At 41.7% G+C, this 25,470-nt stretch overlaps 3 protein-coding genes across 3 annotated transcripts in view; 2 read left to right on the top strand and 1 right to left on the bottom strand.

Annotated features, from left to right (window-relative positions):
• The window catches only part of mcm7 (minichromosome maintenance complex component 7), a 12,892-nt gene extending 766 nt beyond the window's left edge, over positions 1 to 12,126 (top strand). Inside the window, exons 2-15 of the mRNA XM_059346230.1 lie at positions 2,740 to 2,819; positions 4,084 to 4,248; positions 4,394 to 4,518; positions 5,492 to 5,672; positions 5,749 to 5,886; positions 5,968 to 6,117; positions 6,259 to 6,373; positions 6,558 to 6,689; positions 7,235 to 7,318; positions 7,548 to 7,759; positions 8,091 to 8,356; positions 8,956 to 9,124; positions 10,823 to 10,932; positions 11,509 to 12,126. Coding sequence (XP_059202213.1) covers positions 2,740 to 2,819; positions 4,084 to 4,248; positions 4,394 to 4,518; positions 5,492 to 5,672; positions 5,749 to 5,886; positions 5,968 to 6,117; positions 6,259 to 6,373; positions 6,558 to 6,689; positions 7,235 to 7,318; positions 7,548 to 7,759; positions 8,091 to 8,356; positions 8,956 to 9,124; positions 10,823 to 10,932; positions 11,509 to 11,734 — 2,153 coding nt within the window. The 3' untranslated portion in view covers positions 11,735 to 12,126. The remainder of the gene's footprint in view (positions 1 to 2,739; positions 2,820 to 4,083; positions 4,249 to 4,393; positions 4,519 to 5,491; positions 5,673 to 5,748; positions 5,887 to 5,967; positions 6,118 to 6,258; positions 6,374 to 6,557; positions 6,690 to 7,234; positions 7,319 to 7,547; positions 7,760 to 8,090; positions 8,357 to 8,955; positions 9,125 to 10,822; positions 10,933 to 11,508) is intronic.
• Positions 12,127 to 14,352: 2,226 nt separating this feature from the next.
• LOC131981453 (uncharacterized) lies at positions 14,353 to 18,439 on the top strand. The gene is made up of 6 exons (XM_059345723.1): positions 14,353 to 14,407; positions 14,492 to 14,536; positions 15,067 to 15,227; positions 17,039 to 17,859; positions 17,913 to 18,158; positions 18,208 to 18,439. Exons 1-6 carry the CDS (start codon positions 14,353 to 14,355, stop codon positions 18,437 to 18,439), a joined length of 1,560 nt encoding a protein of 519 aa, XP_059201706.1.
• Positions 18,440 to 21,045: 2,606 nt separating this feature from the next.
• Positions 21,046 to 25,204, bottom strand: cops6 (COP9 signalosome subunit 6). Its single transcript, XM_059346665.1, has 9 exons — positions 25,048 to 25,204; positions 24,839 to 24,970; positions 24,465 to 24,553; positions 23,751 to 23,813; positions 23,621 to 23,668; positions 23,332 to 23,446; positions 22,413 to 22,505; positions 22,114 to 22,214; positions 21,046 to 21,489 (listed from the first exon to the last, which is right to left on the bottom strand). Exons 1-9 carry the CDS (start codon positions 25,157 to 25,159, stop codon positions 21,349 to 21,351), a joined length of 894 nt encoding a protein of 297 aa, XP_059202648.1. The 5' UTR covers positions 25,160 to 25,204; the 3' UTR covers positions 21,046 to 21,348.
• Positions 25,205 to 25,470: the final 266 nt, after the last annotated feature.

The following is a 25,470-nucleotide window of genomic DNA, read 5'->3' as shown; positions in this document are numbered from 1 at the left end:
AACTGACAAAGTATTTTAACTATATTTTAACTATAATCAACTTCCTCTACACCGATGAAACACGCTTGCTTTGTGTTTTTAAGCAGCCTGAAATCAAGATAATCTGCTCCCACAGTGTTAGCATGCTAGCCAGTTAGCCTCCTCTCTTCTCTGTCAGTTCCACTAGTTAACCCTCTAAAGTCTCCAAAAGCTCCAAATAATCCAGACTTCTTCACATCAGAGTATAAAACAAAGCAGCGTGGAGCCCTACTGGACATTTACCTCTAAAGTTCTGGCTGTAAACTCCATGAGGCCAGTTTCAGTTTGATGATGATATACCAAGTAAAACTGGAGACAAGCTCAAATAGATTTAGTATCAAATGATAGAACTGGATGGAACCCTCTGATATGGTAGATTTGACACCTTTGAAACATTTGACACATTTAACATTCTTTATTGAGCATGATAGTGTTTTGAAAGTGAAAAAAAAGATTCAAAATCACATTTTATGTTGGTCTAAATGCCTAAAAAATACACAAAATGACAAATTGTTCGGCTAAACACACAAGACACATAAAATAGTCCCACTAGAATAAAAACCAGAGTTGGTGACAGGATCACACACAATCACAAGGTCACATTTATCTTTTTTTCTTTGTTTCTTTTTGGTTCAAAATGTCAGAATAAAAAAATAAATTATTAGGTCATATAGGTTTGTCCTGGAACAAAAAATACCAACACGGCATTTAAACATTTTTAAGTGGTGTATACAGGCAGGATGGAAAGGAGTCAAACATGGACCGAAACGCCCCAGACTCCAAGGAGTTAACGTGTCATTTTGCATTAAATGTACTAACGGTTTTCTTTAATAAATGCTATCTGCTCAGTCTGCTGGTTCCTGTGAGGGGGTCTGACCCCCAGGACTAGTTGGACACATCTCAACCTTTAATGGAAATGTTTTGCATTAACGTTGATAAAAGATTATCGTCACCCTGTTAAAATAATCTCCTCACTCATCTTTAAAAGTTTTGCAGGAAACACAAACAACTTCACCTAAAGTGTAACATATGACATTTATTGATCATTTCACTCAAAAAGGATGTAACAAAGGATGGCTATTGGCATAGTAATAACACTGTGTGTACATTATGTAACTTAAGAGAAATAAATGACTTAGGCCATGTTTGAACATGCCTTTGTGACTTAAGCAAGATATGGAAACACTTTATTTTGAAGGAGTCTACATAAGAGTGACACAAGCCTGTCAGAAACATGACATGACAAGTATCATGAGCATTAATGTTACTTCAGAGTGTCATTAATGTTCATGACACATCCCATGTCATGTTTATGACACGCTCATGTCACTCTTATGTAGACACCTTCAAAATAAAGTGTTACCATATCTTGCTTAAGTCACAAAAGCATGTTAAAAAATTGCCTAAGTCACATTTTATCTTGACTTAGGCGTAATAAATCCGCTTAAGTCACACACTTGACATAGGCCATTGTCTTAAAGGGGTAAAATCACATGATGTGATCACTGAGGATGGAGATTTTACCATAGGTGGCTATGAGGAGATGATTTAGGGAGAAAAAAGCAATTTTGACAAAAAATGACTTATTATTTTAACAGTGTGACGTTATTATGCTCCCCAGCGGAAACTGCTAATATTCAGATTTGGAGCGTTAGCGGCAGTTAGAACTACATCTGTAGTCCATCCGGACAGTTTCACTGGTTCATTTTATGTTTTTAGATAATTTAATCTTTAATTTAAAACCTGAAACATAACAACGACCCGAGCCGTGTTCATGCAGTAGTAGTTAGAAGTTTACCCAGTGTGTCAGCTAACCGTCGGAATATATAGTGTGTATATATATATAAATATATATATATTTATATAGTATGTTAAGATTATAACAGTGTGGAATACTAATGATCTGTCTGTGATCAACACCACTCTGCTAGCCGGAGAGCTAATGAGAGAAGATGGCTGGCCATGGGTAGAAAACAACAGCCAGGGACTACTTCTTAGAGCGGAGGGGGTCGCGGAGGGATACTAGAGTGACTAGGCACAAAAGCCATGTGCTGCTTTGTTTACAATAACATCCTCGAAGAGAGAAATAATAAAGCTCAGCTGCGGATTTTCTGCTCCGGAGTCACAGTAAGTGGAGCATTTTAATGATCGCTAGAGATGTTTCCGTTTCTTGCAGCGTGGAATGAAATATTGTTTATAGTTGTGGCTCTTTCGAGAAGTGAGGGATATTTTTCTCAAAGAAAAAAAAATGGACACTGAAGTGAGCGCGCCTGTTGTTGTATTTACATTGTTCCTGCAGCGATCTGCTGCTAATGTCGCTTATTTCACTCTAAACTGGTTCGTGGGTTCCTCCAGTGGAAACTGGTTCGTGGGTTCCTCCTGTGTAAACTGGTTCGTGGGGAACCTGAGTGGCAGTCTGAGCTGCTGAAGGCAGAATAGTGACTCATCGAGATTACAGGATCCATGTTACTCAACAAAGGGTCGTCGCAGGACAACAGATCAGCTCCCAGTGTGCAGGCCCACTGGTGGTGCTGGTGTTGATCAGGCTTTAGACTCAGAGAGCAGATCTACTATTCTAACTCCTAAAAAGATAACATCAGTAAACAATCATTTCTTTGTGTGAATCCATGGAGAACAATCATCTCCACCTAGTGTCTGCTGCATGTGGCCTGTTTCCTGCTGTGAAATAATGCTGAATGTGTTTTTTTGTTTGTTTTGCAGAGAAATGCAAAAGGTTTCTGCAGGAGTTTTACAGTGAGGACGACAACGGGAAGAAGGTGTTCAAATATGGAGCGCAACTTGTAAGTTTACTTCATGAATAATTGGTTTTAGGTGGCTTTTTTTTTGACAATTACCAGTTATAATGTATGATTATGTTGATGTGAATAAATTAGCTGATTTAAAAAAATGCAGAAAAGTGGTGAAATATTTATTAGGTTGTTGTATAAATAATGACCAACCAGGGTTCTTTACATCCTTTTTACAATAATAGCCTCCCTTTGTCCTTTTAAAGATCCTTTCTGCTGCAACCAAATATCATCACAACAAGATGATGAAACATGAATAACAAAGATGGCATGACAACAGTTGATCTTTTTAAAAATGTATTAAAAAAACTTAAAGTTTGCTTTTCAGATTAGTTGAATCTCTCTCAGCTATCTATCGCATCAATGTTCTTAAATTATTGCTTAATGCAAGAGAGAAAATGTCCTCACTGATTGTAAAACGTGTCGACGAGCGCCACGTTATAATGTATGAACTAATTATTATTTTCATCGTAGATTCATCTGCAGGTTATTTTTCTCTATAACATGGTTAAAAACCTCTAACCCATTGTGATATCTTCCAAATGTCTTGTATTATTAGTACCAAACCCAAATATATTCAAGTTAATGTGGTATAAGAAAACCAGGAAATCTCCATATTTGACAGGCTGAAAACGACTGAATTTTCTGCATGTTTTGCATAAAAAATGCTTCGATTATCAAAATGGAGGAATTGTTTTTCTTTCACTCCGCTCATCTATTAGTCTGATTGATTTTTATAGGTCATCAGGTACTTGTACACCAAAATCAAAAGGATAACAAGTTAAAGTGAGAACACTTATTTACAGTATGGTCCCATGAGGTAAAAAAAAACCAAGAAATTCTAAACAGGAAAATAAAACTATCACATGAATCCCCAAATGCTAATCAAATCCTAACCTGACTTCTGGATTAAAATAATGGTAGAATAAAACTTTTGGCTATATTATTCTCTTGACGCACGTTTCATTAATGCACACTGGCCCTGGTATTATAATTATGCCGAGTATTTCTGGGAATACAATCATTGAGGAGCATTTCTGATGATCTGAGCTGCATCCCACTGGATCTACTACCAACATGTATTTTGAGGTGTTGCATTTAAAATGAACTGAGATGAATGGCATCACCTGCAGTTTGTTGCTGAATGTTCCTGCCTCCCTCCGTCCTGACTGATTCTGTGAACAGAGCGGTGATATCTATAGAGTCGTACCTGCAGCAGGTTGTGTGATTAAGTCCTATGGCTGGTCTTGGTCTGCAGGTGGCGCTGGCCCACAGGGAGCAGGTGTCTTTCTACGTGGAGCTGGACGACGTGGCGGAGGAGGACCCCGAGCTGGTGGAGAGCGTCTGTGAGAACGCCAAACGCTACACGGGGCTGTTCGCCGACGCCGTCCACGAGCTGCTGCCGGAGTACAAAGAGAGAGATGTAGGTGTTCACACACAGTTTAAAGGTGTTTTAAAGCATTTTTAAAGCATTTTGACAAGTCACAGTATCTGTTTTTATCTTTATTCCTCTCATGTATCTGTGAAATGCCCATTGATTAGAATTAAAATCCTTCTTTAATCTCCAGATTGTGGCCAAGGACTCTCTGGACGTGTACATCGAGCACCGGCTGATGATGGAGCAGAGGGGTCGCGACCCCGCAGACACCCGGGACGCCCGGAACCAATACCCTCCTGAGCTCATGAGGAGATTGTAAGCTGAGGCGTATTCAGGTTTAATGTTTAGTGACTTGATAAGAACAGCAGCGGTTCTTAAAGAGATATCTTGTCTTTTAAAGTGGATATTCAACCTTCATTCACTCTGTCAAACATAATCAGAGATTAAAAAAAGTTTCCCAGTTTGAGCATCAAATATCTCGTCTGTATTCAGCTGACTCGAGGTCACAATGGATCTGAAAATGATTGCATTAGGTTTTTGTTTTTCAATGCCCAACGTTTGTGGAATCAGCTTTGTACTTTATTTAATCTAATCTATATTTGTGGTTCCTACCTTTAAATCTAATCTATATTTGTGGTTCCTACCTTTAAATCTAATCTATATTTGTGGTTCCTACCTTTAAATCTAATCTATATTTGTGGTTACTACCTTTAAATCTAATCTATATTTGTGGTTCCTACCTTTAAATCTAATCTATATTTGTGGTTCCTACCTTTAAATCTAATCTATATTTGTGGTTCCTACCTTTAAATCTAATCTATATTTGTGGTTACTACCTTTAAATCTAATCTATATTTGTGGTTCCTACCTTTAAATCTAATCTATATTTGTGGTTCCTACCTTTAAATCTAATCTATATTTGTGGTTCCTACCTTTAAATCTAATCTATATTTGTGGTTCCTACCTTTAAATCTAATCTATATTTGTGGTTCCTACCTTTAAATCTAATCTATATTTGTGGTTACTACCTTTAAATCTAATCTATATTTGTGGTTCCTACCTTTAAATCTAATCTATATTTGTGGTTCCTACCTTTAAATCTAATCTATATTTGTGGTTCCTACCTTTAAATCTAATCTATATTTGTGGTTCCTACCTTTAAATCTAATCTATATTTGTGGTTCCTACCTTTAAATCTAATCTATATTTGTGGTTCCTACCTTTAAATCTAATCTATATTTGTGGTTCCTACCTTTAAATCTAATCTATATTTGTGGTTCCTACCCAGCGAGCTGTACTTCAAGCCTCCCACCACGGCGAAACCCAAAGTGGTGCGTGACGTGCGGGCCGACTGCATCGGGAACCTGGTGAACGTTCGAGGCATCGTGACGCGCGCCACCGAGGTCAAACCCATGATGGCGGTCGCTACGTACACGTGTGACCAGTGTGGCGCTGAGACCTACCAGCCAGTAAGGCTTCTTCCAGTCCTTATGTCCTGTTATAATGCATACGCAGGTCCCTCATCTCAGTCTTCCTGTGCTGCAGATCCAGTCTCCGTCCTTCATGCCCCTCATCATGTGTCCCAGTCAAGACTGCGTCACCAATAAATCCGGCGGCCGGCTCTACCTGCAGACCCGAGGATCCAAGTTCGTCAAGTTCCAGGAGCTGCGTATTCAGGAACATGTAGGAAGAAAGAGAACTACCTGCTCTTCACATTAATTCTTCTTTTTTCTATTGTTCCCTGATTGTCCTGTTGTCCCTCAGAGTGACCAGGTTCCTGTGGGGAACATTCCCAGGAGCATGTCTGTCTACGCCCGCGGAGAGAACACGCGTCTGGCTCAGCCAGGAGACCACGTGGCCGTCTCCGGAGTCTTCCTCCCTCTGCTGCGCACCGGCTTCAGACAGGCCACACAGGTACAGGCAGCCATTATTACATTAACATTATATACATAGAACATTATAACTGAGATAAATCTGTCTGCTTCAGAGATAAACCTCTCTAAAGACACTCAGTTATTGTTCATGTCCGTATTTAAAGTGATCTGGTGGTTTCAGGGTCTTCTGTCTGAGACGTACCTGGAGGCTCACAGCATCACGCTCATGAACAAGACTGAGGATGACGAGCTGGGCAACGAAGATCTGAGCGAGGACGAGCTGCGCAGCATCACAGGTGTGTGTGTGTGTGTGTGTGTGTGTGTGTGTGTGTGTGTGTGTGTCTCTCTCTGTGTGTGTGTGTGTGTGTGTCTCTCTCTGTGTGTGTGTGTGTGTGTGTTAACCAGCGTGAATGCTAAAACCTGTCAATGATCACTTTCTCAGTCTTTTATTCATCTGAACTGATCTTCTGATGTGTCCAGAGGAAGGATTCTATGAGAAGCTGGCCGGCTCCATCGCTCCAGAGATCTACGGACACGAAGACGTGAAGAAAGCTCTGCTGCTGCTGCTGGTGGGAGGAGTCCAGCAGGCTCCTAAAGGCATGAAGATCAGAGGTGAGCACCAGCTTCTACTGTTATCACACCAGCTTTACATCAGGTCCTCTGTGTCAGCTCTGAATCTGTTCAATAGATGGATGGATAGATAGATGGATAGATAGATAGATAGATAGATTACTTATTAATCCTGAAGGGACGTCTGTTTAACTACCAGCATGTCCTGAAGATCTGAGCCGTAACCACGATAAGAAATCAGGGTGATTCACTCCACAATGAATGGATTCTCGTTTAATATAAATTAAGGGAGGACCAACGGCAAAAACACAAATAGGTAATGCTGTGCATGGCGTCCCTGGGAGGACTGGGCAATCATTCTTTTTTTTTTTTTTCTTTTTTTTTAGAATAATTTCTCAATCAGATTTTTAGTTTTGCCAAAAATCCATGAATAGCAAATATTAAATGCTTGTTGTTCTTATATGTATGATAATGATGTTAAGGTTGGATTGACCTCATTGTCTCTGATCAACATGCACGGAGCATAACTAAATAAATATCTCTCTCTGATAGTTGTAATAACTGTAACTCTTGTTTCGTGTCTGAAGGAAACATCAACATCTGCCTGATGGGCGACCCGGGCGTGGCCAAGTCCCAGCTGCTGTCCTACATCGACCGCCTGGCTCCTCGCAGTGAGTTAGTCCTCAATCTGCTTTAATGTTCTATCCAGTCAGGTGTTTCTCCTCCATTAGTGTTTACAGGTGAATTATTAACCCTGGTCAGATTATACCAGAAGAGTTTTTGCCTCTGTAGGTTTCTAATAATTCTCCACTTTAAGAGACGACCAGAATCTGAATGTCTTAGTTAGCTTCTTCAGGATAAAGAGCAGCGGTTTCTTCATCTCTTCTTCTCTGATCTCAGGTCAGTACACGACGGGCCGCGGCTCGTCTGGCGTCGGTCTGACGGCGGCGGTGATGCGTGACCCCGTCACCGGGGAGATGACCCTGGAGGGCGGCGCCCTGGTGCTGGCCGACCTCGGCGTCTGCTGCATCGATGAGTTTGACAAGATGGCGGACGCCGACCGCACCGCCATCCACGAGGTGATGGAGCAGCAGACCATCTCCATCGCCAAGGTAACCAGGGCGGCGGCGGCTTAAAGAAGGAGAATAGCTTTATACACACTGTAGGGACGGGAAATAATAATTACTAATAAAGATATACTTAAAGAAGGCAGAATAGCTTTAAACACACTGTAGGGACGGGAAATAATAATTACTAATAAAGATATACTTAAAGAAGGGAGAATAGCTTTAAACACTGTAGGGACGGGGGAAAAAAAGAGAAAATGTTGTATATGTGAATAAGTTGTGAAACATAATTACTAATAAAGATATACTTAAAGAAGGAGAATATTCTGATCCAGAGTCACATCTCCTCATGTTCCTCATCGTGTTCCTCCTGCAGGCCGGCATCATGACCTCGCTCAACGCCCGCTGCTCCATCCTGGCGGCCGCCAACCCCGCCTACGGCCGCTACAACCCCCGTAAGACCATCGAGCAGAACATCCAGCTGCCGGCGGCGCTGCTGTCCCGCTTCGACCTGCTGTGGCTGATCCAGGACAAGCCGGACGCCGACGGAGACCTGAGACTGGCGCAGCACATCACCTACGTCCACCAGCACTGCCGGCAGCCGCCATCACACTTCACCCCCATCGACATGAAGCTGATGAGGTCAGCACCACAACATGGTGTTTACTGGCTTGTTTACATGTTTGTTTACATGTTTGTTTACTGGCTACAGTCACAGTTTGGGCCTTGAAGGATCGAGCCCCAAGATGTGACTGAAGCCACGTTTTTCACTCCAATAACAGCATTCAGTCAAAGTCTAGCAATGTAGAATTCTTGATTTTCAACAAAATACGGTATATCATCTTGTCTGACATTAAAGTTGATTTATTTTTACAAAAAAGGTGAAAATAGATTTTATATTATCACATTTTTCCAAATGCCCACAAGTCTTTATCAATATTCACTAGGAATTTAATGTTTACAGCATTTGGTTTGTGTAAATGGTTTATTTTTGGAAACATTTATTTTGATGAATATCAATGAATATTTAAAGCTTGGATATTGTTTTGTGGTGGAATGATTCACATTATTTGGTGGAGGCCCGTTTAGAATCTGGTTACTGTTTTTAAGGTTTCAGAATCAGATGAATGGTGTCTTTTTTTGGGAGGAGAACTTCACAACTCCATATTTTCTGTCAGCAGTATGTCAAACCTTCCAACTGTCTCCAAGTCGATATTTACCACTAATCTGAACGTCCTCAGGCGTTACGTGGCGGTGTGTAAGCAGAAGCAGCCCGTGGTCCCGGAGGCTCTGGCTGATTACATCACCGCTGCTTACGTAGAGATGAGGAAAGAGGCCCGAGTCAGCAAAGACACCACCTTCACCTCCGCCCGGACCCTCCTCTCCATCCTCCGCCTGTCCACGGCCCTGGTGAGAACCTCCACTGGGAACCAGACTGACTGAACCAGCAGCTTCTAGTTCAAACCATAGAACCTCAATTAAACATTATCTTTGTCACCGTTGCAGACCTTACTGCTACTGTTACATTTAGTTAGTTAATAGTTGTTTATGGGGTATATAAAGTGATCCTGGTGTGTCTTTATATAAAGTGATCCTGGTGTGTCTTTATATAAAGTGATCCTGGTGTGTCTTTATATAAAGTGATCCTGGTGTGTCTTTATATAAAGTGATCCTGGTGTGTCTTTATATAAAGTGATCCTGGTGTGTCTTTATATAAAGTGATCCTGGTGAGTCTTTATATAAAGTGATCCTGGTGTGTCTTTATATAAAGTGATCCTGGTGTCTCATCAGTGGTCCAGTGTGTGATAAAGTGCTTACAGTGCAGGTAGTGATGATAAGCTGGCCTACTGCAATGTGAGCACTTCTTTCCCACGCTGGAGAAAAGATCTCCAGACCGCCAAACTCATCATGACTCATCATGACTAACAATAACCAATCACTATAAATGTTTACATGCATTGGTTAAATGTGTGTTCTTGGCTCCCTGAAAATGCATCAAAGGTGTTTTTATGATCTGGTTTCATCTCGGCCTCTGGAAGTCAAAAGTGCTGTTTGTGCAGGTAGCAGTCATCACCTACTGCAAAACCAGCACTTCAGGCAGCCAGACGGCGCTGTGCTGCTGCCAGACGGCCACCAGGGGGCGCCACGCCGCCTCCCTCCGCCCGGGTTGGAAATGATGACTGGATGTATCTGCACCACGTCCTCAGTGTGTTTAGATGCTCAGATGTTTCATCTGGTCCTGGGCAGCTTTGCAGGGTGGGCAGTCAGCCTGTGTGCGTTAGGTGCAGCTGTGCAAACCCATGCAAAACTGCCCATGGCCAGAACCCTCACCGGGTCTTTCTAGCGGTTCTGTTCAAACTGCCCATGGCCAGAGCCGGCACCGGGTCTTTCTATCAGTTCTGTTCATGATAAACTGCCCATGGCCAGAGCCGGCCCCGGGTCTTTCTAGCGGTTCTGTTCATGCAAAACTGCCCATGGCCAGAGCCGGCACCGGGTCTTTCTATCAGTTCTGTTCATGCAAACTGCCCATGGCCAGAGCCGGCACCGGGTCTTTCTATCAGTTCTGTTCATGCAAAACTGCCCATGGCCAGAGCCGGCACCGGGTCCTTCTATCAGTTCTGTTCAAACTGCCCATGGCCAGAGCCGGCACCGGGTCTTTCTATCAGTTCTGTTCATGCAAAACTGCCCATGGCCAGAGCCGGCACCGGGTCCTTCTATCAGTTCTGTTCAAACTGCCCATGGCCAGAGCCGGCACCGGGTCTTTCTATCAGTTCTGTTCATGCAAAACTGCCCATGGCCAGAGCCGGCACCGGGTCCTTCTATCAGTTCTGTTCAAACTGCCCATGGCCAGAGCCGGCACCGGGTCCTTCTATCAGTTCTGTTCAGTGTTCTGGTTGTACCTGCAGAGAGACTAGCTGGTGTTGGGAGGCGGAGACTTGGGCAATTGCCGGCCGTCCCAGAGGGCATTGCACTTGTCTCGGTCTGACAGTGCCGGCACAGCGCAGCCGTCACCACCAACAGATCTGTGTGCCGTCAGAATAAAGTTCCTCTATGAAACTCGTTTAATCTCAATCACAATCCCTCTCCTTCCTCTGGCGCCTCCTGCAGGCTCGCCTCCGCATGATGGAGACGGTGGAGAAGGAGGACGTGAACGAGGCCATGAGGCTGATGGAGATGTCCAAAGACTCACTGCAAGCCGACAAGTCCAGCAACACAAAGTTAGTGTTCAGGCTTCTTTTATCTGTTGACCTCCACGTAACAAGAGCAGAATCCTCTTTATGAGTTCTCACCGACCGAAACAGGAGCTGCAGGAAGCTGTAAACCTCTTTTATGGAGCGTTCTTCACACGGGAACATGCTGGCTGAGGCCGACCAGACCAGTGGCGTGTTCACACCTTAACATATACACATGTACACATGTACACATATACACATATATACACATATACATATATACATATATATACACATATATACATATATATACACATATATACATATATATACACATATATACATATATGCATGTACTGCTCTTTGTTGTTAAAATCCCTATGGACGTTTTAAAGCACCATGTACCAGGTTTCTCGTTGCTTTGGGCTTTGCTTGGAAAGTGCTCAACTTTAAGTTTAGGTTGAGTCGAGGCCAGGAATATGAATTGGATAAACTCTTTGAAATGCTTTATTTTGAACATAATTTATGGTTACAGTGCCATAATCAAACCAAAACCTGTTTGATATGAATATGAAACCATGTTTGTAGCTGTAAGTGTTAATCTGGTGTGTGTGTGTGCAGGACTCAGCGCCCGGCGGACGTCATCTTCTCGCTGGTGCGTGAGCTCTCCACGGAGGGCGTGGCGGGCCGCGGCGGCGCCGGCGGCGTGGTGCGGATGGCTGAAGCTCAGCAGCGCTGCGTCTCTCGCGGCTTCACGCCGGCTCAGTTCGAGGAGGCGCTGGAGGAGTACGAGGAGCTGAACGTGTGGCAGGTCAACCAGGCGCGCAGCCGCATCACCTTCGTCTGAGGAACCGACACGTCTTCATCACGCCGTTTCAGCCTCCTGCAGGAAAACGCTTTAATGTTCTACAGACTAAACCCAAACTCCTTTTCTCCTCCAGCATTTTGTAACAACTCCAGCAGAATCTAGACTTTTTTTTAAGCGTCCCAGAGCTCCTGCTGAAGGAAATCAGAGCTTTTTTTATGTCAGAATTCCTGTTCACCAGTAAATCTTGTGTAAATATGTGTGTCAGAATTTGGGATTGTGTAGAATCTGTAGTTTAAACCTTAAAGCTTCTAGTTTTTCTGACATGGAGCATTTCTGTATATTTTATACCCTGTATTGCAAAATTAGGCAAGATAAATGAAGTTTGAGCCTTGTATTGTGACCGATAGTTGTAATAAATTGATGGTTCAGTATTTCGTTTCATGTGGTTGATTTGTCTGAAGTGATGAAAGTTGAAGTGAACACCTGGTTTGTTTCTGCAGCAGCCAGCAAACTAACTGCTGCTTTCAGTAAATCCTTTAAACGCCTCGCTCGTTAAACGACACACGTCCAGGCTGCAACTCACCATTATTATCATTATTGTTTAGTCTATAAATCTAAAATGCCAACAACTTCCGAGACGCCTCCAGCTATGTCTGCAAGAATTATAATGGTGATACTTTAGGACTCGGATTATTTTCCATTATGGACAAATTTTAGTTATACGTTACTTTTCAAAACAAAGTTAAAATGTGCATTATATAGTTAAAACTGGTTTAAAAAAAAGATCAGAAAAAAGACAATTGTACAATAGTGGAACAAAGAAATAAAATGACCTAAAGTAATAAAGAGGCAACGTTAGACGAGTCATGTCCAAAACATTTCAAGAAGTTATTTGAAAGATGAGACTGATTCTGATTCTCAGGCATTTTCAAAACTAAATGATTCACCTGTTATAATTTCCATTGTTTGTCCCATAAGGCAAAGAAAAACAACTAATGGATAAGAAATTAAATTAAAGAAGATTAACTGAATGTTTTACTGTAATTATTAATGTGTGCAGAGCTTTTCAAAAACCTTTACAAAGAAAATAAATTGGCCATCTTCAGGGTGAACCTTGAATCTTTGATTTATGTTTTTAGGGTTTTAAGGTTTCATGGTGCATTAATAAGAAGAAAAACTAATTCAAATGTAGATTATTTATGTCTACTTAGATCTGGGTGACACGTTTTGGCCCAAACTGATGTTTGCTTTTCATCTTCTGGATGAGGAAGCTGTTACACAGTAAACTCTCATTTAATGTGACTCTGTGACATATTAACCTACTCTATGTACCAAATTTAAATATGTACTTTACTACAGCTGTAGGCTATTAATTAATTAATTAAATAGCTGTAGGGTATTAAAGCTGGAGAAGTGCTTGAATTTAGAACCCTGGTAGAAAAAGAGGAATATAATAAAAGGATAAAAACCTAATTAAGGGCCTTCTAAGAGTTTTTAAAATACATGAGGTAGCTTGTCTGATTCCCAATGGAAGATAATAAATAATCTTATGTTAACAGTGTACCTATACTTAAATATGTCTGTAGTGTGAATTTAGTTTATAGTGAACGAGGCAGAAGACTCCTATCAGCCTTCAGTATCTGTTAGAAAAGCAGCTGTCCTGAGGAAATAACAGCCTTTTGGAAATGTCTACCATCTCATTATGAATGAACATTTAAGACGGCGCGGGTCGTAATCTGTGACTTTTACAGTGTCTTTGGCCCAGATATCGTGTTAGTCGGCAGCATTTTCCCCCACAGTTGCAGCTTCCCAGCAGGTGAGGCTCTGCTGCAGATTTAATGGGACTTTCCATTTGAAGTCTGTCTCTTTATGGCTCTGCTGCTCAAACTGAAGGCGCTTTTTATTCCTAATTGGCGCCAAAGGGCCCTTATTAAACGGTATTAAAGGGGAGGAGGAGCCTGGTTGGAGGAGGAGGAACAGTCTCAGACAGTATTTAACTCATTTATTCAGCCCTGCTGCTGCAGAGAAGACCTTCCTCAGCCAGGTGAGTCAAACCTCTTCAGCCATGTTATTACACTAAAAACTGCAGTTAAATGGTTCGTTTATCTGCTGCTTCGTTATATTTTATACTCGTGTATTTAACCAAAGTGAGACATTTAGCTTTCTGTTGCACTGTGAAACATTTCTCTGGAGTTTATTTCCTCATCTATTATACATTTCAATACATCAATTCATATAATGTGGAAAAAAAACAAGAAATTACCCTTTAAATGTGTTTTTCTTTGAAAGTGATGTTAAAATGTTATCAAATGTGTTTTTAGAAGATAACAAAAAATATTTCTTGCTTTAGTAATGAAATAATAATGGATTTTATTTATATCTCACCTAAAACAAAGTTTAAAAAGTGCTTTGTCAGACAAAGCAGAGCAGAAGAAATGACAGTTAAAGAAAGTAGAAAGAAGAATGAAAAGCCAAAATAAATGCTATAAAAGATCACAATTGAAATTACATTAAAGCAAGTCTGTAAAATGGTTTAAAGAAGGTTTAAACAGGTCCAAGCCTTGTTATATATATATATATATATATATATATATATATATATATATATATAATGACTTGTATAAATCTTTTCTTGCCATGGAACACAGGGGTCCAAGATGATTTCCTCATCCAGGTGTTTGGGAGCTCTCTGCTGTCTGATGTTGCTCTCAGGTGAGTTCTCTCTCTTTTTGTACAACTGCTTTACAAAAAAAGTGTGAAATACATGAAGACTGAATGATTTGTGCTCTTCTTCAGGCCTGCTGGAGGCCAAATCCTTGTTAAACGCCATTAAGCAGGAAGGTAAGTGCAACAAGCTCTTAAAATCCAGACTAGACCTGTTCTTTTTAATTATTTTATGTGATTAAAACAATAAGAATCAGTATTTTATTTAGCCTATTAATGGACTAAGATTGAAACTTTCTCTTGACATAGTGATGTTCTGAAATGCAACTCAAAGTAAAAGTGTAAAAAATAGGTTTTATCGATGAATCCAAAGAATAAAGATGGGGGGTTCTGTCCCTCCTGGATGGTTCCTGTCAGTGGTTCTAACAGGTTCTGAACCTCCTCTCTCCTGTTAACAGAGATGGTTCCTGTTAGTGGTTCTGGGCTGTAACAGGTTCTGAACCTCTTCTCTCCTGTTAACAGAGATGGTTCCTGTTAGTGGTTCCAACAGGTTCTGAACCTCTTCTCTCCTGTTAACAGAGATGGTTCCTGTTAGTGGTTCTGGGCTGTAACAGGTTCTGAACCTCTTCTCTCCTGTTAGCAGAGATGGTTCCTGTCAGTGGTTCTGGGCTGTAACAGGTTCTGAACCTCCTCTCTCCTGTTAACAGAGATGGTTCCTGTCAGTGATGTTGGGATCCACTCACACACAGCTAACGGGTTCCTGAGTCACTCCAGACCGAAGCGTAACGTGGACCCCCGCTGGTACCGAGGGAACCCAGACTTCCAGTCCTACTACCGCTACTACAGCAGCATCGGACACACGGAGGGGGTAAGAACACATGACCACATGTTAGAGAGGTGTTACTTTATGAATGGATAACTGACTGAGGGGGTAAGAACACACGACCACATGTTAGAGAGGTGTTACTTTATCAATAGATAACTGACTGAGGGGGTAAGAACACACGACCACATGTTAGAGAGGTGTTACTCTATCAATAGATAACTGACTTAGGGGGTAAGAACACACGACCACATGTTAGAGAGGTGTTACTTTATCAATAGATAACTGACTGAGGGGGTAAGAACACACAACCACATGTTAGAGAGGTGTTACTTTATGAATGGATAACTGACTGAGGGGGTAAGAACACATGACCACATGTTAGAGAGGTGTTACTTTATCAATAGATAACTGACTGAAGGGGTAAGAACACATGACCACATGTTAGAGAGGTGTTACTTTATCAATAGATAACTGACTGAAGGGGTAAGAACACATGACCACATGTTAGAGAGGTGTTACTTTATCAATAGATAACTGACTGAGGGGGTTAGAACACATGACCACATGTTAGAGAGGTGTTACTTTATCAATAGATAACTGACTGAAGGGGTAAGAACACACGACCACATGTTAGAGAGGTGTTACTTTATCAATAGATAACTGACTGAAGGGGTAAGAACACATGACCACATGTTACCTGGAGAGAGGTGTTACTTTATCAATAGATAACTGACTGAAGGGGTAAGAACACACGACCACATGTTAGAGAGGTGTTACTTTATCAATAGATAACTGACTGAAGGGGTAAGAACACATGACCACATGTTACCTGGAGAGAGGTGTTACTTTATCAATAGATAACTGACTGAGGGGGTAAGAACACATGACCACATGTTAGAGAGGTGTTACTTTATGAATGGATAACTGACTGAAGGGGTAAGAACACATGACCACATGTTACCTGGAGAGAGGTGTTACTTTATCAATAGATAACTGACTGAAGGGGTAAGAACACACGACCACATGTTAGAGAGGTGTTACTTTATCAATAGATAACTGACTGAAGGGGTAAGAACACACGACCACATGTTAGAGAGGTGTTACTTTATCAATAGATAACTGACTGAAGGGGTAAGAACACACGACCACATGTTAGAGAGGTGTTACTTTATCAATAGATAACTGACTGAGGGGGTAAGAACACATGACCACATGTTAGAGAGGTGTTACTTTATCAATAGATAACTGACTGAGGGGGTAAGAACACATGACCACATGTTAGAGAGGTGTTACTTTATCAATAGATAACTGACTGAGGGGGTAAGAACACATGACCACATGTTAGAGAGGTGTTACTTTATGAATGGATAACTGAGCACATTCTTATTCTGGCCATAGCTGATTACAACCATCTACATTTCTAGATGTTCGACATTCCAACTTTAGAAATAAATAAATAAATAAATAACTCTCCCATTCCTCCTACAGCTGATTTTAACACCTGCTCCTCTTTAAACATGTGGCATCCAAAAAGTATTGAAGTACGGATAAATCTTAGTTGTCAGACTTGTCCCAGTTAATAAATGAACCTTTTTAAACACTAAAGAGTGATTTTTAATGAATGAACCTTTTTAAACACTAAAGAGTGATTTTTAATAAATGAACCTTTTTAAACACTAAAGAGTGATTTTTAATAAATGAACCTTTTTAAACACTAAAGAGTGATTTTTAATAAATGAACCTTTTTAAACACTAAAGAGTGATTTTTAATCAATGAACCTTTTTAAACACTAAAGAGTGATTTTTAATGAATGAACCTTTTTAAACACTAAAGCGTGGTTCTGTGTCTGCAGCTGTATGAGATCGATAAGCTGCGGATGCTGTACCAGCAGATGCGGTTCCTGGAGAACGCCTACGGGCCCAACGCCTCCTACTTCCAGAGCAAGCTGGGCGTCCCCATGATCCCCTGTGACCCCGCGACAGACAAGAAGTGTAAAGTAGCTGCTCCTCCTCCTCCAATGAAGGGGGTCCCAGTGCCCACCGAGCCCCCGGCCACTCCTCCTCCTGCTCCTCCTGCTCCTGTGGCCTCCTTCTCCCAGGCGGATGTGCTGTACCTGTGTAATAAGAAGGACCCTCTGTGTAAGCCCCACATCGTCTACCTGCCCTCCGGCTCCGTGCCGGTGCTGTGTGACCCCCGCTACTACCCCCACTGCTCCCCCCAGAGAGCCCCGCCTCCTGCCGCCAAGGCCCCGCCTCCTGCCGCCAAGGGCCCGCCTCCTCCTCCTCCTCCTCCGAAGCAGTCCGCCCCGCCTCCTCCGCCCGTCCTCGTCAAGAAGTCTCTCCCGGCGCCGGTCCGCTCCTTCAAGGGCATGGAGTACGACTGTGACCCGTACTGGGACCCCGACTGCCTGGTGGACCACCCGCCCCGGCCCATGAAGGGGAAGGGCGTGGTCCTGCCGCCTCCTCCTCCTCCTCCTGTGGTGGAGGAGGTGAAGAAAGAGGAGCCAGTGGAGCAGCCAGCTCCTCCTGCTCCCATTGAGAAGAAAGTAAGTTTCTACCCCTTCCCTTATTACCAGCCCAAGGCCTACGACCCCCGGGACGACCTGTACGACCCCGCCCGCTTCCACTACCCCCAGCCCGCCGCCGACGAGGCCGCCGAGTCCGGACACAGCCAGTAAACCCCCAGGACCGCTTCAACTACCCCCCGCCCACTTCCACTACCCCCAGGACCACTTCCACTACCCCCAGCCCGCCGCCGACGAGGCCGCCGAGTCCGGACACAGCCAGTAAACCTCCAGGACCACTTCCACTACCCCCAGCCCGCCGCCGACGAGGCCGCCGAGTCCGGACACAGCCAGTAAACCTCCAGGACCGCTTCCACTACCCCCAGCCCACTTCCACTACCCCCAGCCCACTTCCACTACCCCCCGCCCGCTTCCACTACCCCCAGCCCGCCGCCGACGAGGCCGCCGAGTCAGGCCACAGTCAATAAAACCTCCAGGACCACTTCCACTACGCCCAGGACCACTTCCACTACGCCCAGCCCGCTTCCACTACCCCCAGCCCACTTCAACTACCCCCAGGACCGCTTCCACTACCCCCAGCCCACTTCAACTACCCCCAGAACGCTTCCACTACCCCCAGCCCACTTCAACTACCCCCAGGACCGCTTCCACTACCCCCAGCCCACTTCCACTACCCCCAGCCTCAGGACGGAGCAGGAAATGGTTTTAACTCCAACAGACTTTGATTGAAAACGTCTCAACGTCTTGAGAATGTTCTGATGTAATAAACAACGTGTAATAAACCTGAAAAGAAGCATTTGTATAATAAACCAAATTAAATTGACAACTGTAATGTATTTACCATCAACGTCAATGGGTAAAAAAGCTTTTTTCAGTCAAGCATCAAATGTGAATGATTTTGACTAATGAGATAATAAAATGTCACAAAACAGTTTGTTCTCAGTGAATGAGTGTTTCAGCTGTGAATAAACTATTTGAGAGTTCTAAACGACAGAAAAGAAAGAAAGAAAAAGTTTGCTTTAGTCAGCGCCACATGGCAGGTAGCAGACTAGTAAAGTAGAAGAGTGTGTGTGTGTGTGTTGGGGGGGGGGGGGGGGGGGGGGTAGTAGTAGTAAAGTAGAGTGTGTGTGTGTGTTGGGGGGGGTAGTAAAGTAGAGTGGGGGGGGGGGGGGGGGGGGGGGGGTCATTATTTCTGCTTCCGCTGTACATTTAATAGCCATAACGTGTTAACATAAAGTGCTGACTGCTGCTCCTCTGCAGCTGTAGCTCCTCGTGGCTCTCAGCAGGAGGACCAGTTCAAAAGGAGACAATAAACCTGCAGCTCAGTGTGACGCTCTGTTTAATGCAGGCTGACATGTTTATGAGCTGTGTGTTGTGTACAGTGATGTCTAACCAACTATAATCACTGCAGAAAAAAACCCTCAGCAGATAATTAATAACTCACAGGAAGGAAACCAGTGGATGAACTGGTTCATAATGTTGTGATCCATGAGGCCCACGCCATGACATCACTACAGGAGGAAAGAAAACACTAAACTGCTTCAACAACACAAAGTTAACTGTCTGCTGAATAGTGATCACAAGTCTAATATTTAATGTTGATACGTTTCTGTCCGACATATATAACTAAAGAATTTACTCCAAGATGAACTAAATTACTGAATTTCTTATCTTTGGGATGACAGTAAAAAAAATATTGAAATATTTACATCATACTATTCTATGACTTTTATTTTAATTAATATGGTCGACAGCTACAGTAGTGTTCAATATAATATCAGTCCACTGTGACTAACCAGATTAATCAGGTGTTTAGTATATTTTTATTGCTACATGGCTAACAAGCTAACAAGGTACCAGTAGCTGCAGCAGATCCTCAGAAACCAACCAGACCAGCATGGTGATATGCAGCTCTGAAGGCTTCACATTGAGTAATTAGTTGAAAGAGTTGTGTTCAATAAAACTGTGACAGGTAGAAGACGTCTGTGTGAAGATAATCTAGTTACAAGAATCCCACAAAGTCCCTCTGTTAAAAACAGGCAGAAGAGTTACAATCTGCCAAAGAACACATCAGCTGAAGAGAAACGGAGGAACATTTAGTGACTGATGAGAGTCAAACTGATCTTTTTGGGTCCAAACGCAGACAGTTAGTGAGACGACTCCAAACTCTGAATTCATCCACAGAACACAGTGAAGACATGAAGCACCATGAGATGTTCCTCTACTATGGTGTTGGGCCTGTTGATCTCATACCAGGGTCATGGATCAGTCTGATCTGTCAGAATACCTGAAGAGGTCATGTTGCCTTCTGCTGAAGAGGACATGGCCTTGAAATGGGTGTTTCACCAAGACAATGAGCCCAAACACACAGTAAACCAGCAGAATCTGGTTCAGACCAGCAACATGATGTTCTGGAGTGGACCTTCATCCAGTGGAGAACTTGTGGGCTGACATCAAACATGCTGTTTCTGAAGCAAAACCAGGAAATGTAAGTGAATTGATGAATGTTGTTGGAGGATCTTGGATGGAATAACAATAATAATTATTATAATAATAATAATAACAGCTGAAAGGAGCCACAAGTTGGTTGATCCATCACACAGATAAATAAAATAAAAACTGGTCATACAACTAAATATTAGTTTAGTGATCACAGGATTGATAAATCATAGATACAAAAAAGTTTGTACAAAATAGTTTTGAGTCTGTAAAGTCAACAGCAGACACTGATATATTTTAAACACAACCCTTTCAACTAATTGCCCAACTGAACAACCTTTAGATGTAATCTGCTGCACCTACTGGTAGCTTGTTAGCTTGTTAGCCATGTAGCAATAAAAATATACTAAAAACCGGATTAATGTGGTTAGTCACAGTGGACTGCTGTTATTTTGAACACGACTGTATAGTTTGATTTTTAATGCAATTTTGATGACAAACTATACTGACTTATTTTAATGAAATCTTGACATCATACTAAACAATTACTTTTTTTAATGAACTTTGGATGACATACTAGAGACCGGTTTGGAATCGACATCATGGCTACGCTTATGCTACATCTTTAATAATAATAATAATAATAATAATAATAATCTTTATTAGAGATTTAGCTTAGCGTTAGCATATAAATTAACTTTCAGGTGTCAGAAGTCACCATGAGGCATTTATTGATGAGCTGCTAAACATCCACAACTCTCTATAAAAGGGCCTTATGATCGGTTCATGAAAATTGACTTTACATGTTTTTCATTCATCAATATTTTGACAGGATACTATATGAAGCCTTTTATGCTACATACTGTGTCATATATTGGAAAGAAGAGGAGTCAAAGTCCCATGAAAAAATCAGCAGATCATTTATTACATACAGAAACATGAAACAATAAAACAAACAGGGTAAAATAATATAACGTTCATGTACAGTGGATTCATTTCTGTGCATACCCAAAAAGAGTTGAGCGTTTTTGTACATATCTTTTGCTGATTGGTGTAATTAAGTGCTTTCTGATACACTTTTGTGGTTGAAAATGGTAGAATGGTACACCTGAAGAGCTACTGTAGAATTGGTTTTAGCCAAACAAAAAAACAGAGAAAAAACCCAAAGAAACTTTCTGGCTCCTGGTGTCTCTGCGGGACTAGAAGAAGAGTCCTCTCATGCGGCGGCCGATGCCCTGCCGGTCGTACAGCACGTTGAACTTGTTGATGAACTGGTTCATGCTGTTGCACGTCTTGGTGATGGTGCCTAGATACGCCATCAGGCCCACGTCGTTACATTGCTGCAAGGAGAAAAGAAAACACTTACAGAAAACTACTGATACAACACAAAACTAGGATGTCTGCTGAGAAAGGGACCACAAGTCTAATATTTAATGTTTCATCCAACATATATAATTTAAGAATTTAGTATTTATCTTTGGGATGACAGTGATTCATTAAAATAATAGTCATAGTATAATATGTCAGAGAAATAAACCTCCCGATAGATTTATGATGGTTTCAGAATGAATGAGACGGCTCAGGGTGCCAGAGAGAGAGAGAGAGAGAGAGAGAGAGAGAGAGAGAGAGAGAGATAGAGATAGAGAGAGAGAGAGAGAGAGAGAGAGAGATAGAGAGACGGACGGACGGACGGACGGACAGTTAGTTAGTTGGATGGATGGATGGATGGATGGATGGATGGATGGATGGATGGATGGATGGATGGATGGATGGATGGATAGATAGATAGATAGATAGATAGATAGATAGATAGATAGATAGACAGCCATGACCTTTAATGTTATAGATAGCCATAGACAGATAGAGTCAAATGTTTTTAACCTTTAATGTTATTTCTTATAGAGGAATACTTGCCAGCATCAGGGCTCTAAATCATTTTGTAAAGGTAAACAAAGCGTTCTTACATCATAGAAGTCCGTTTTGAATTTTATGGTGCTGAGGACCGGCAACCTGTGGCACAGAGCGTTGGCTTCCCGCAGGATCTCGTGGTTAAAGGGAACCTCACCTGCAGGAAACAGAGAGAAACAGATTAAAACAGCCAGATAAGAAAGAAAGCATCAAACAGCAGGCTGTAATTATGGAGGTGTGTTCAGGGACCTCCCTTATCTGAGGAAAAGAGAAAACATCATCTAAGAACAGCTGTTCTCCAGACTTATTGTCACATTCTTTGCTCTTCCTGCCTCATTAAATGAAGAGATCTCACCTGACTCCACGGCTTTGACGTACTCTAGAATGATCTTCACGCGGCTGTGGAGCATCTTTATGGCGCTGTGCTGAGCTATGAGATGTTCAGCAACTAACAGAGAAGAAGACAGGATGTTGAGCTCAAACCTCATAAAACAGGTTCAACTTTATCAGGTCAGGCCTTTAACTCCACGTTCCTGGAGGCAACAAGGAATTCAGCCTTCATCATCTTCTGTTCACTTTCTGATTCATTTAGCTGCTTTGTGTGTATAAATGCTGATTGTATTTATATGTCATTTCCATTCCGTCTGATGCTGATCTGATATTGATCTGATGCTGATCTGATATTGATCTGATGCTGATCTGATATTGATCTGATGCTGATCTGATACTAATGATCTAATGAACATATCTGTAATTAATGAATGAATAAAGGGACAAGAGAAGCTGTGATCTGCATCAGTGTTATGAAATTTAAAGTATTTCCTTGACTTGTTATACACATTCATTTAAGAGATTTTGATATTTTTATCTTAGAAAAAATGAAAGTGTTTCAGTAAGATCTAGCTAAAGTTTTAATAGTATAAATAAGTGTCAACATTGAGCCCGTATTGAGAAAGACTTGATATGACTCCAGGTAAGAGAAACCATACAAGAGAAATGAATCTACAATAATATCCTAAACACTCACAACTACTCACCAAGTTGTCAACATGTTGCTAACGGTAAGAAACTTGATATCAGTTGATATTGATATGATATTATTGATATCTCAGCTGGAAGCAGCTGAAACAGTTTTAATTGGATTTAATAATCTGAGATTAGAGTTTTTATGGGTTCCTGTTAAACAAACAATGCTTATAAAAGCAAACCTAAACCAATAAGTGGCTCCCGGTGGTTGAAGCCTGCTGACGGTGTGATGGATCACTCACTCTTACCTGTTGAGTTTTCTCCGGTGCCCGTGGCGGTCATCCGAGCCACGTGGTCAACGCCGATCCTCTCCGCCTCCTCCGTGGCCAGAGTGTACGTCAGCTCAGCAAACAACATGGTGGCCTGAAGAAACAACATATATATATAAAGCTTTAATAATTCTCTCTGGTAAAGCTTTAATAATTCTCTCTGGTAAAGCTTTAATAATATTATTTAATATTAATAATTATATTTAATAATAATTCTCTCTGTACGAGTCTCTCTGCTGCAGGAAAAGATACCAAACACAAAGATTACCTCGCCATTGATGATGTCAATCACAGACTCATAAACACTAACAGGAAGCTGAGGAAGAAAAGGAGAAAGTGTTGAAAGCAGCTGTAAACACAAACAACCATGATGATTATTTCTGTTGTAGAGAACTCACATCGGTGTGTTTGGTCATGGGGTTGAGCTTCAGGAAGAGAGGACTCTCGATGATCTCACACACCTGCAGAGAAGAAGAAACTATCAGACAGAACAAGATTCACTCTGAAATACATCTCTTCTGATCAAACAACAGCACTGCATCATGCTTTATAAGTTGACGTGGTGCTGAATTTTAATAAACACAATACATGTATTACTTGAACATGAATAAGTAACAAAAAACAGAATCTCTTCAATATTAATGCCGCTGCAACTCAGGTATCAAATCAGAACAAGTTTATAAGTAAAGAACATTTAAAAACCACAGCTGACCAAAATACTGAACAATAAAAGAGAAACAGTAAAATAAAGTAACATAGTAACATTGAAATCCCGTTTACAACTAAATAAGTCAAGAACAAGTTGGTAAATAAAGCAAAAAAAACAAAAACTTAGTGAGACATAAAACCGAAAGGACACTCAAAGGTCTGAGAAAACATTTAAAAACATGATAGTATGTAGTATGACATCAGTCATTGTTTAATGATAAACAGTCTTAAGTTTATCTTTGGTTTCTCCAGAGGGGGAATATTCACATGAATCTGTCCCGAAGCACTGGGAGGCTTCAGCTTTGACCTTTAAACTAGTCGTGTGGTTGAATCAGTGAGAGGATCTGACAGAAGTTATGGATTTTAATCTTCTTTTATCTTTAAACATTTCTCTCTTTTCCGACCTGCTTGTGGATGTGGATGTCTGAGGCATCAGGCGGACCCCCGGTGGTGTACCAGCCCAGGAACTCCATCTCTTTAAACACCTGCTTGACTGAAAGAACAAACATATTTTAATTAAATACAGCTAGCAAATTACTTTAACCACCTTTAAGTAATTAATAATCACTTATCAATGACTAAATCTATGTCGAGCAAGCTGATTTTTCTTTAAAAAGATGATGCGGTTTGTGAGGAAAAGTCTCTCATACTAATCATGTCACACGGGTTTTTATTCACATTTTAAACAGCACCAATACCAACACCGTCATAAAAGAAGGAGAAATAACCGGAAAGAGTTTTTATCTTTATCATTGTTATCTTTGACACATAGACTCACATTGCTCCTCCTTGGTGTAGTAGTACTCCTTGTCAATATGAACTCTGTCGTCGATGGTGTGAGACAGCAGCTCGAAGGAGTTCATCACCTCGATGTTTCTGCCCTCCTGCTTCCCGATCAGAGCGCCGATCACTGAGCAGACACAGATCAATCAGACATAATAATAACTGATAATAATAACCTGCTTTATGACTCAGAACTGGTCCTACCCTGCATCGGCCGGCCCTCCTGGGAGCGGATCCGTATCCAGTGGTCGGAGATGTTGAGGATGACGAGCGGATGAAGAGCGACAGAAACACTTCCTGTGACGCCTGCAGCCATGACGCTGGGGCTGGCTGCAGCAACACACACACACACACACACACACACACACACACACACACACACACACACACATTAAGATTTAAAACACACACACACACAAACAGGAAGCTTTAAAACAGCAGCAACTAGACTTATTGTTAGAAAGTGATCTGAGGGGATCAACTTCTGTCTGGGAACTTGTAAAACACATTTTTTACTGTTTCAGTATAATCACATACATTAATAACAAAAACACACTTTTCAGAAAAGCTTTCTCTTGAATCGGTTATTCGTCCTTTTTACTTGTTTCTACAGTTTTTCTGTAATTT

This window comes from Centropristis striata, chromosome 12 (assembly GCF_030273125.1).
Source record: "Centropristis striata isolate RG_2023a ecotype Rhode Island chromosome 12, C.striata_1.0, whole genome shotgun sequence".
Lineage (NCBI taxonomy): Eukaryota > Metazoa > Chordata > Actinopteri > Perciformes > Serranidae > Centropristis > Centropristis striata.
The sequence above is the reverse complement of the archived record's forward strand: the minus strand, read 5'-3'. Positions and strand labels throughout refer to the sequence as shown.